The 12,517-nt window shown below is 41.0% G+C and overlaps 1 protein-coding gene and 1 long non-coding RNA gene across 2 annotated transcripts; one reads left to right on the forward strand and one right to left on the reverse strand.

Moving 5' to 3' along the window:
• Positions 1–5,208: 5,208 nt before the first annotated feature.
• Positions 5,209–8,620, reverse strand: LOC124262861 (transcriptional repressor scratch 2-like). The gene is made up of 2 exons (XM_046697446.1): positions 7,935–8,620; positions 5,209–7,658 (listed from the first exon to the last, which is right to left on the reverse strand). Exons 1-2 carry the CDS (start codon positions 8,098–8,100, stop codon positions 6,970–6,972), a joined length of 855 nt encoding a protein of 284 aa, XP_046553402.1. The 5' UTR covers positions 8,101–8,620; the 3' UTR covers positions 5,209–6,969.
• Positions 7,628–12,234, forward strand: LOC124262869. Its single transcript, XR_006894713.1, has 3 exons — positions 7,628–7,709; positions 9,607–9,717; positions 11,936–12,234. It is a non-coding gene; the product is annotated as an uncharacterized LOC124262869 (long non-coding RNA).
• Positions 12,235–12,517: the final 283 nt, after the last annotated feature.

Raw genomic sequence — 12,517 nt, forward strand, 5'->3', positions numbered from 1 at the left:
AGATGAGTAGATAGAGGGGAAACACATGGGTGGATAGAGGGGAAACACATGGGTGGATAGAGGGGAAACAGATGGGTGGATAGAGGGGAAGCACATGGGTGGATAGAGGGGAAACAGATGGGTCGATAGAGGGGAAACACATGGGTGGTTAGAGAGGAAACACATGTGTAGATAGAGGGGAAACACATGGGTGGATAGAGGGGAAACAGATGGGTGGATAGAGGGGAAGCACATGGGTGGATAGAGGGGAAACAGATGGGTCGATAGAGGGGAAACACATGGGTGGTTAGAGGGGAAGCACATGGGTGGATATAAGAGAAATACCTTGGTGGATAGAGGGTAAGCACACGGATGGACAGAAGAGAATCACATCGGGGTATAGAGGGGAAACAGATGAGTAGATAGAGGGGAAACACATGGGTGGATAGAGGGGAAACACATGGGTGGATAGAGGGGAACACATGGGTGGATAGAGGGGAAACAGATGGGTGGATAGAGGGGAAACACACGGATGGACAGAAGAGAATCACGTGAACGGATAGAAGAAAAATACGTGGATGGAAAGAGGAAATATACGAACCTACAGGGAAAGGGTAGATACGTCAACTTTGAAAGAGGTGACGTCGATTAATGCCCAGATAAAGGTGAATAGTGTGAAAGTGAATATATTATAGATACACAACTACCCTGGTAAGATGGGTAGATGAAAAGATTCATGGACAGAAAGGTGAAAATCCGATCTCAACCGGATTGGGGAAATGATGGACAGAGCGATGAGATTAACAGCTTAGGTTATTATGAAAGGATCAACAGACACTAGACAGAAGGGATATCCCAGAGATTGACAGATGAAGGATGAAGATGTTTGGTAGCGACGGAGATCAGGGAAGACGAAGGATGAAAGTAGGAAAGGATACTAGGATGCAGAGTAAGAACAGATGCAAGAAGATCGATAGATGATTGAAATAGAGAGCGAGAACGCTAGATATTACATAAAAGATCAACATTTTATTGACTGATGCGTGCAGTGGGTCATCACAGGTTTGCATCCAGTACCTGGGGAGCTCTCTCTCTCTCTACTTCCCAGCACATCCTGCTGAGCAGATTGGTTACTTCCGCCCCACAACCCTCTGCCCTTGTTACATTCAGACTCACGTACTAATCAGGCTTAAGGCCAGCAACAGCCCGGGCTTCACCCCCGAAATATAGGACGTGTTGTATGTCTGTGTGCGAAGAATAACTGCTGTTTATGACAGAATTAACACAGAGATCGATTGAGTCTCCCAGGACAGCTCGGAGAATTCTGGAGGAGGATTTATTGGGACATTCCTGCTGGGGTCGATACTACATGTATGTGCTGGTATGGTGTCCTCATAGAAGATTAACTCACCGGCTTAATGACATAAATTACAGTTTATGGCCTCATAGGTTCGCATCTTATCTCCGCAATCAGAAAGGAACGTCTTTGGTCCCACGTGTCTTGCTTGGTGCACAGGTGCCTGGATGCTGGGCTGGAAGAACGTTGGGCTGCGGACCTTCATATCAGTGCTTGATGGGATTGGGTTGTATGATTGATGCGCTGGGATCTCTTCCTTCCTGACTAGCGGAGACGCTTGTCCACAAATAGAACACTGGGGGTGTTTACTTCTTATTTATGTCGCATTACGGTACTATTCATTATCAAATAAACCAGTTCCGTGACTTTAATTGAACTCGCATCCAAGCTTTGACCCAATTTGCACTCTGGTCTTTGTTTGCTTTGGATTTGTCAGACCTTATAGACAAATTTAAGAAGCACTATGCGTACTGAGATTCACCTTGTGTATACAGCTCCAGATCAGCCCAACATTGCATTTGACCGTTAGTCTGCTAGAGCTGGCAGATGATCATTACATCAGTGAAATAGGAATAATATGGAGGTGATGCTTGGGACACATTGATGAACGTACTTGCACCTGCAGCCAATTGTCCACAAAATGCATTACACTTTGAGAATGGGTGTCAAAAACCCCGAAGCTTGGTTATCGTCGGTTATACGATTCACAGCCTTATCAAATGGTTAAATGTATCACAGTTTAAGGTGAGGTGAAATTGGATTTCAGGTTATTGCACTTCTATAGCAAAGTGCATGCATATGTGTGCGTGAGTGTGAGTTTGAGTCCGTGTGCGTGTGTTGTTGTTTTTTATGTTATGCTTTTACTAGTCCGCAGTCATGTATGTTCATAGTGCTAGCCCACTGAGATACCACGCAGCAGTGTAACCCAAACGCCCCAAACAGACCCAGACTCTGACTAGTCTATGTGTCATCCCTTAATGCTGGGCTCCAGGCAGGGTAACAACATGTGTAATCTTTCAACGTTTTGGTTTGAAGCACAGCGAAGATCAAACCACCGGCCTATCCAAGCAGACGCTCTTTCCACTCATTATGGAGGCAGCTTCTGATATGAATTTAAATTTGTGAACTCAAGCTAACCTAACAGCACACTTTGGTATATTCTCACTATTCTAGTGCACCGAGATAAAACAAACACAATGCGCGCATGTGCAGTTACACAGCGAGAATCACTTTAGTCTGTAAAAAACATTCTCACAATTAAGTCCTCGCGGACATAAAGATTTCTTGCCGATAATAAAGGTCCGAACAATGTCAAGGTCACCAGAAGTTGCCTGGCTGTGGTTTGTAGTTGTAAATATCAATGAACGGTTAGAACAGGACTGTTATTCCTGTCACACCTAAAGTTAAGATAATATTAAACCCAAAGTCATCTGTTAATCGAAACCTAAGAAATGTTATTAACTCTTTTACTCTGTTTTATCAATCTGCACAAAATGCAAGCACCTTAGTGGCTGCTCTCAAAGCGAGTAGCCACCGCTGCCAGAGTTCCTCTAAGTCTACAGGTCGACCAGGAAAGAATGACGTACGCTGGTTCTACATGAACCGGGACATCCCAAGACGGTCGGCACTAACATCGATCCAGCAAACTGTACATACTATGTCTGATCCATTCAATTATCTTTTCGCGGGTTTGAGCGCGTCACTTCTGCAAATACTCTTCGAGCAGACGATATCGACTGGCATCATTAAATTTGCATGATGGAGTAGCGCTCGTTCAATCGGTGTGCAATCGCCTGATCGATTTGCCGAGAGCAACCTGTTAGATCGAAAATCAACAGCTAGTCGACCTGTTACTGTCTTCAGTGTTCTGTTAACTCTCGCGAGATTATACCTTGGTGGTTTTCAACCTACGGGTTTTGTCCTCTATACAGTATCCATCAGCGTCCACTGTAATGGTTCTATCTAAAGCACCGTCCCCATAATGGAGGCCACCGACCACAGACATCCCATTACGTTTTGCTATCCTGGCAGTGTATTCAATTTAATATCATCGATTATGAATGTATAGCCATGGATTAGCCCTGTCTTTGTCTGTGATATGTGTTTTGAGAAAACACAACGCCAGGAACATTTGTGCAATCTCATATCCCTTTGACTGACATGCTTGCGGTAGCCTGGCAGTTGGCAACAATAACCCGCAGCATTAAGATCTCAATCTCAGACGGATCCTGCAGTTCAGCTGGTGCAATCAAAATATAACTTTGGTCTAAGTGCTTTGAATAAGGCAACGATTTGATCATCCATCCCGAGTGAATAAAACTAGTCATTAAACTTAAAATATTTTGAATAAGGCAACGATTTGACCATCCATCCCGAGTAAACAACACGAGTCACGAAATTTCAAATATTTTCAGAATTGCAACAATTGGCCCACTCGTCCATTGTTAGAAAACTAACCTTGAAACGTTTATAAAACAAATATGTTTAAAAGGCAGCAATTTCTATCAGTAAGTTCAACTGGTGTATCTGTATTCAATCATGCAAAGTCCAGCTTTGATATAATCATACCATCAAATGCTACAGTTTGTAAAAGCCACAACTTTGGCATATAGCTACTGACAAGACTTGGATAACACGGACAACTGTGTTGCAGTATTATGCACACTACTCTCAAGCCCACAGCATACCCACAGGGCAACTCACACAGGCAATTAGGTACCCCTGCTACCTGCCGCCTGGCCCCATGGGAGGGCTAATTTCCTTGTTAGTGCAGAATGTCAAAGTTAGATGTGATTAGAGCACGAAGATGGTGTAGATAGTTGAACACTGATCGAACTGTTGATCCTGGCCCGTCTGATGAGTGGATCACGACCCAGCCAACAAAGAATTACTGTCAAATATATATATTTTATACCACGTGGTAGAGATATATGTAACACTTCAGTGTTATAAAAATAGGCAATTAACTCATTCAAGGATTAGTTTCCCATGTGTGGCCTAGAACACTACCAAGAAAAAATACTACCAAACGTATATACTTCTACCACGGAGACATATAAAATAGTTCAGTGTTATAAAAATATGTAATTACTGCACCCAAGGATTCAAAGATAGAGCGTGTCTAACTAACATCCCTGATTCGCCCTCTCAGATGTGAAAATAATAATACAGTTATTTGCAAGTTGGAAAGAAATATCCATGACGTGTCCTCGTCAATCCAACCCAGTTCGTGGTATGTTCTCTCAACATTGGAGCCAGTATTGTATGAATTAACACCCTGTAATTAAGCCTGGCTCGGTGTGTCTCTCAACTAAATGCTTTGGTCATGAATTCTGCTCACAGACTACCGTGCCTAAGCAAAGGTAGAAATTCTGACCATAAAAATACACCCATCTTCTTTTGACAACCCCTAATTATCAGATCGACAGGACTCGCCTCGTGACCATCTGCTTACCCAGTCGTTTCTACTAAGCCAAACAGTTTCACGTTAAACCTTCTCTGGCATTCACTTTCTACCATCACTCGCGTAAACCTTGGTGACAAGTCTTCCAAGTCCTCTAAAACTGGCCAACGTTACCTTGTAGCACATGCTAGAAGTCGAATCCCGTCATTCTGATGCCATAAATACGCGAGATAATAAGATCAATGTTGTTGCTTGATAGAATGCATTGCTACGCGTGCCTTGAAGGAGGAGTGTATGTAATTGATATCAAGCCAGATTGCCAGGATCTACCTAAAATGAGTTTCATGATCTGAATTAATCACAAACAATTTGTGAGTGAGTAAAAACCATTGTGAGTGGTTCCAAGCTGTATGGCGGCAGTTCACCGCGATTCTTTCAGCTGTTTAGGAAACAAGACAAAAGAAATATATTATTTTGATCTATTTATTTAACAAGCAGGAAAATTTATGCTTGTGCATAAGCCCGGACAAAGGTCCAAGTCCAGTTATTGCTATGTATAAATATATAATATACAATTTACATATTGCACTTTTCAGCATGTGTGGTTTTGGAAAAAATGACAAAGTGACAAAGAAGGTACAAAATCAACAAACTCAAAAATGAAATAACAAACATAAAAGTAGAAAATAAATATAAAATACAGATGTAGAGATAAAAGTGACAAGGATCGGTGTTCCCCGAGTGTATAAAATGACTGTATAAAAATGACTGTGGGGTGAGTAAAAAGTGCTGTAAATAAGATGTCTTTGGTTTCTACGATATAAAGAACTATATACATTAAGTACGCATCTTTGCTTTGTGACGCAAAATGGGACTATGACTGCCAGTCGGCTGTCGGCTCTTGACAAAGTAATACTGTTGAGGTATTGGATATATACAAGGCATTGTTCTGGAGCTAGGTCCTTATAAGGGCAATAATATGGTGATTTGCATAAGTGAAAGTGCATCTCTCTAACACGGAGCGGTGACCAGGAGGCAGCCACGATACAGATCAAACTGGGTGTAAAAGTGTGAAAAATACTCTACTTACAAAACATTAAGTAGTAGGAAAAAATCCTAATAAATGAAATGATGGTCGCTCAAGACCCCAATTCATACGTAGGAAAATATGATATGTTTAATATGGTGAAAGAGATTCAGTTGGAGCAACTGACACAGAGTAAACACTATGTGCGAGAATACAAACGTAGGTTCTACATGCCCTATCGATGAACGCTAGGCGAAATCATTGTACAAAGGGTATATACAAATGGTAAGTACAAACCGCAGGGTGGGCTGCAGAAATTCTGCTAAAATATACAAATATTGCACGTTTCCCGACGCTTGGTACTGCTGCTCGAGAGTACGCGGAACATGTGAAAACATTCACTTCATAATGCACCAATCTGATAGAAAAATACACGTTAGATATTCACAACGCTAGAACAGGAAAGCATGGGAGTGGGACATTGCGTGGTGGAGTCGGCGCCTTTTTGATAATGTAACTGCTTTTAACAAAGAGAATTCAACCCAACAAAGCATGGTTGCATTTTATTATATGCAACGAATCCAAGAGATCGTGGGAATTTGGACAAAGAATGGATTTTTCTGCCATGTCAGATGGTTAAACAAAAGCTAACGGAAATTATCCATATTAATGTTATGAATTATAAATAACCCAATGCCAACCAGTTGCTTGCTACTAAATTACTCATAACCACTCGTGTTTGCTATTGTTGATGTTTGTTAAAGCTTCGGGGTCGGAGAGCGAGAATCGATCAGCCCCGATAATTGAGTCTGGTTTGGGAAATAATGTTACTGTAATTCAAGCGGATCAACACTAGGATAAAAAGGGGGTGAATCAAAGGCGCGCGACCGGAGGGGGTGGGGTGTGAGGGGAGGGGGTAACAATGGAGGCAATAGCATTCGTGGATGACCAAGCCCCCGTTAGAGTCGACCATATGGTCACCATTATAGAAACTCGTAACAAAGACGGTGTAACATTAACTGTCGAACACCACTGATTCAACCTAGTGTAAATATTTAAAAACAGTTTCTTCAGAAATATGATAAAACAGTCAATATAATGTACACTGTCAGATCAATGTCTACAACATATATAATCGTGTGTATATAATTAGACAAAATAGTTCTATTGCACCAAAAAAACTCTGGAAAAAACCGCACAACCTCAGTCCTTGATGCAGGCAGATTCGTAGTGTTTGTTCAGGTACGACTTGAGAGCAAACGACTTATCACAACGCTTACATTTGAAATGTTTGAAGGCTGAGTGGGTTTGCATGTGAGCCCTCAGGTTCGATCTGTCGGCAAACGCCTTGCCACAGTGGGCACATCCGAAAGGCTTCTCCCCCGTGTGGGATCGAAGGTGTCCTTGAAGCAGCCACGGTCTACTGAATGACTTTCCACACACGTCACAGGCATGTCTCAGGTTGTGAGTTAATATGTGCATGGACAGCGCGGGCATACTGACATAAACTTTATCACAATGCGGGCACTTCTTTGCTTGCTGACTGTCAAGGCTCCTGTGGGTCTGCTTGTGACGTGAAAGGTTAGACGACGTTGCGTAGTCCTTTCCACATTCGTTGCACGTGTAGCGCTGTTTGCCAGTGTTTTTCTCCGGGATTCCAACAGCGTTCCGTTTCCGAGATCGACCATCACTGATAAAGAAGGCATCGTACGTATATCCTATTGTCACACCAACGTGGTCCTTGAAGCTGTCGTCGTCTGACTCTTCGGGGATGCTCTCCGTCGCCGTCGACGTCCCGCAGTCGGGTTTGGACATAGACGCCCCTTCCATCGTCTTTTCGCATTCCCCGCCATCTTGGATCCAGACCGGAGCAATAACATCGTGAATGTAGCCTGCAAATCAAAGAATTAAACATTAGATATCGATTGTCCGCAACACAACAGGTTAGCAGAGGCAGTAGATAAATTACCCATTATTCTCACGGTATAGTTCATCGGTTCATAAGCTTATTCTATTGGAGAGCATTAAGAAGTATCTCGGCATATCGATCTATATACTCGCGATGATAATCCATCGGAATTCCTGGAGATATCTACCATCCCGCAGTGACATTAAACAATATCAAAAGCAAAGGTAATGAGAATCCTCAAAATAAGATTGTCACCTACCGTTGTTGACTCTGACGGCCAAAGGCTGAATAGCGGGAGTGTATGGGGTAGCTGCCTTGAGGCTGTCGACTGAATCGTCGTTGTAGATGTCCCTCACTCTGTAGCTGTGGTAGGAAGGCCTGTCATCGTCACTTTTGGACTTCTTCACGAGGAACGACCGTGGCATGTTTGCCGGTGATGTCGAAAGGCAGTGGTACCCAGGTTAACCGCTTCTTATAGCGGAGCTAGAGGGGTTGAACGCCGACAGATGGCCCCAGCGGTTAGCAACAATCAGATAGCGTGCTGACTGGAAGCACTTCACACATCTAGCGGTTATACTGTCCCACGAGAGAGACTATCAATAGCGGCGAAAACTGGCGTATTATCAAGCAGACCCTGCCGATCTTAGCAGCAGGTAGTAGATCTACTTGTGGGCCGGGTAACAGTTGCGCACGGCCCTTGTTGAGTCTGTCAATGACCACTATCGGTAGAAGTCTCAGCCTTCTGTCAGTAGGAGCACGCCGCGCTGAGCGCTTTCGCTGTGGCTTCGCTGACTGGTGACGAACGATCTGTAGCTGAGATGAAGGCCCTCGCTTTTTATACGCCACCCCCAATTGCACATGCGTTCAAGACGGCCTGAAGAGAATAGCGGCTCACAATGCGGCATGCGCGGTGACAAATCCGTACGCGTTTCAGTCGCTTCATCTAAGAGGCAAGAAGTGTGACAGAGTAAATTAAATTATACTCTTCCAATTCTCGCGTTTCTATTGGTCGATTCTGCTACCGATTGGAAATGATTAGAGTAAGGAAGACCTTCCTCTTCAAGAAGTGTTGACTCGCGAGCAGATCTAGATAGCGGGGGGGATAAGGACGGGTGGGTGGGGTCAGAATGCTGTCAGGGAGGTTCACGCTTTTTAGTATGTTTACGTGGACAATAATATCAAAGCCGTGAAATATTCATGGATTTGATCTCATTGACAATACTTTTTAGTACACATTACGCTTGTGTTTTATTCATTTTATGACAAATGTTTGCGGAAGAATGTGATATTTTTTCAGTGTTGTTTTATTAAATCGCTCCTTTTTTTAACTGATTTTGTCTCAGTTATTGAATTCAAACATAACACGATTCAAACAACCCTTGAACGTGATATTTAAGTATTGTTTAAATAGTTTTTAAAACCAAAGTTAAAGTTACAAGAGCACTCGTTTTTATTTTGTTCCTATCTAATTACTAAACAACTTTTCATTTCAGAACTTTGAAATATCAGGAAAACTGTAACCTCATTTGAAAGAAATGTGTATAAAACTCTTAACGTTGCTCTGAAGTGTTATGGAAACAAAGACACTGACAAGGAAATTCCTTAGCAAATTCAGAACTACTTCAACTTTGAAAAACGCCTTTAAATTATTGTAATTATACAGATCTAAATCATCAAATCGATAAGTTTAAAATAATGTACATTCCGTCCACTCCGTATTACAAATTTAAACAAATATTTTAGATTTTATAACACATGCCATACAAGTTATAAATCTACATAATACATCAACAGTATTCTTTTAACACATCTTGTGTAGATAAAGTTCCCTAACCTGGTATTTAACACAAGAACATATCACGAAATGAACCGGTCTAAGGCGACGCTCTTGATAATTCGCCCGCCGTGAATCCCCCAGTCCTCTGTTGCAGCCGGACAACAGTTCCCTGAGCTGTTGCTGACAACGACCTGTGTCCGATGTGTTGCAGTGCCCAGCAGATGACCACAAGTGTCCCGAAGGGATTGTAGGGGCGCTTCAGCCAGTAGGTTCGCGTTTACAATTTACCTCCACCGAAGGTTTACATTGAGTCGTTGCATGTGTATAAATACACATTAAATATATATAAATAAATTATTTTTCACTTTTCTCGTATTAGTGTTTTCTTTATCTCACCTGAGAGGCCTAATGGTTTTACCTAAAATATGTGTGATATGATACGGTCCATGCTAAACATTAATCAAACTGTGTTAAATATTGTTGTCTAAAATGTTCTGGATAGATACTCATGTTTTGTTTATCAAACGTGAAGAACATATTCGTGACACCTGCCATAGTGTATTGAACACATCTTCATCATAATCGCTTTTCGTTAGTTTTGGTTCTTCTTTATGTTGGTTTTATCGTAAAAGTCTGCTTCTATGTATCTGGGAGATTAGTTGCATATGGGGAGGGGGGCGGGGGTTTCTGTTAATATAACAATTCCTCATATCACTTCGTCCTAAAAAAACAGTAATTGTTTGGCATCGTTTGTGTGGGTCGAGCTGTGTACGTTCTATACAATCAGTTCCTGGTATGATATTACAAGGCTTTAACGATTTTATACGATGTTATCAATGAATAGGGAATTTTGGAGAAATGTCCTTTGTTCTTCTAACCGGATTCCCCTACATTTTGATGTAAGGAAGTAGGGAATTCCTAGCCCAGTGGTCGAAGAAATCATTCGTTACGCAAAAACAGCGTCCACTTCCACAAGCCTACCTTAGTACTGGAACTACCGTATGTGTCTGTGTTAAGCTAGGAGAGTTAAATGTGTCACTGCTCTTAGACTCGCTTTCTGTAAAGGGTTCGATTTCCGAAGTACAAATAACAAAACCAATTTATGGTGTGCTATTTCGGGAATATTGATGAAAGCCGTGTACAACAGCACTACCTTCATACTTACAGTTTAAAATAACGTATACTGGGATATTCTCTGAGTGGTTAACAAAACCGCCTTAACAATATATTTATTAACTTATATTGTGAATCGTTGTATTTTCGTATGCCTTCACTGCAGGAATAGGCGCTGTGGTAGCTTGCATGATGGTGCAGTTTACACAAGTACGGGTTCGAATCTCACATACATGCATAATCAACACCCATGGGTGCCATAGCTCAATAACTGTATAAATCGGCTTCTCACTGTCACAATATCATATATTAATCTACGGGCAAAAGCTATCGTTTCAATATATTCAAATATTCAATATACACTTCGCTTTAAGTCTTTGTATAAAACAATTCAGCCTAAAACTTGTAAATATATCTACCTATATATGCTGTGCTATTTAATGAGGCTTGTAATGTGTATAACACTACATGAATATAGCGACGTGCAACATAAAGTATACCTTTAAAAATATAATAAAATAATTTCATTTTTAAAAATTGAAAAAATAAAGTATACTCCCTTGTTTGATTGTCGCTGAAATAAAACAAAGAAGAAATGGTCATTTGGTGGTAATGTATTTGGTGCGAGTATCTTGGCTGAGTATTGGAAGTAACGTCTTCAGTGACTGTTTTCGGCTTTGTAACTTTATCCTAACTTTTGTAATTTTGGGTTCAAATCTAATTTTCAAGTGTGACCGAGGAGCAAAACAAAGCAAGAGCAAGAACTGGTGTCAGTTTAGATTATGTCTATTTAACCATCAACCATTCATGCTACAATTTGTAAAAAGTAATTTGAGGCTGGGTAATTTTGTGTAAACATATATTGGTTCAATGAAGACTCAATTTGTTAAGAAATGAATCTGCAACCACATAACGCGTACCATGTATGAAATGTAAATTTGTGCCGAAACAAAGCAAATTTTATGATTTTTAAAAATAACATGCCTAAGATAGCCATCAGGAGATGCGTGTTTTTTATTGTTAAGAAGGTTTCTTTATGCAGAAGTTTTATTTGAGTGCTGACGAAGATCCAGTAGAGTTAACTTTATTAATATAATATGGCTAACTTGTGATATTTTCACTTGAGAATTAAACATATGGTAAAATAAACTGAGAAGATTGGTTTATTTTACTCCTCAATTTCCACAAGTGTTTTCATATACACGAATCTAGCAGTCACCTAATACATTGAACACGAGGAGACAATGCCTTAGTTTCGAAAACGAAGTCATTCAACGTCTGGTCGCTACATCTTTTGCAACGGGCCGTCTCAAGCATTACGTATTGTCCACAGACCATAGTTTGTTTGTTTGTTTGTTTGTTTACCACAGATTCCTTTCCACGACAAGCAAAGATTCCGGTGAAGCTTTCCAAACCACTAGGCTCACATAGGCCCACCCAAGGGTATTGCATCTGTGGAAGGAAGATAGTCACGGATTTCATTCTTTCTATAAATCCTTTATCACTGTGAAACCCCGTTAATCCGGACGGATTAGTCCTGGAACAAAGAATCACGAATAAAGTCCCTAAACATTCAAAACAGTCATCGTATGGATTCCGGGGTTTCCAGTTAGTAAGGGATCCGGAATGTACAGGTTTCAGTATCTTAAAATATTATTTTAAGGCAGTTGTGTAAACAGTTTCATACTTGACCAGCGTACAATAGTTGACTGTGAAGTACAATGTCTCCCAGTGGAACAAGTCTGGGTATTCGTCATATTTTATAGCCTTAGAATATTATATTCTAAATACTTTTATTAAAAAGCTTCATTAAAACTTTTAAAAGTTAATGTAGACGTGTTTTTCATATCTTTGGAAGGCATTTAGAAGTGATCCACATAAGGAAGAGAGTGTCTTATGGATGTCAGCTTCTTTATTATGAGGAACACAACGTTTCAGAGTGTATCCTTACT

The sequence above is a fragment of the Haliotis rubra genome, unplaced genomic scaffold, assembly GCF_003918875.1.
Source record: "Haliotis rubra isolate DU_JTF1 unplaced genomic scaffold, ASM391887v1 Scf12, whole genome shotgun sequence".
In the NCBI taxonomy this organism is placed as follows: domain Eukaryota; kingdom Metazoa; phylum Mollusca; class Gastropoda; order Lepetellida; family Haliotidae; genus Haliotis; species Haliotis rubra.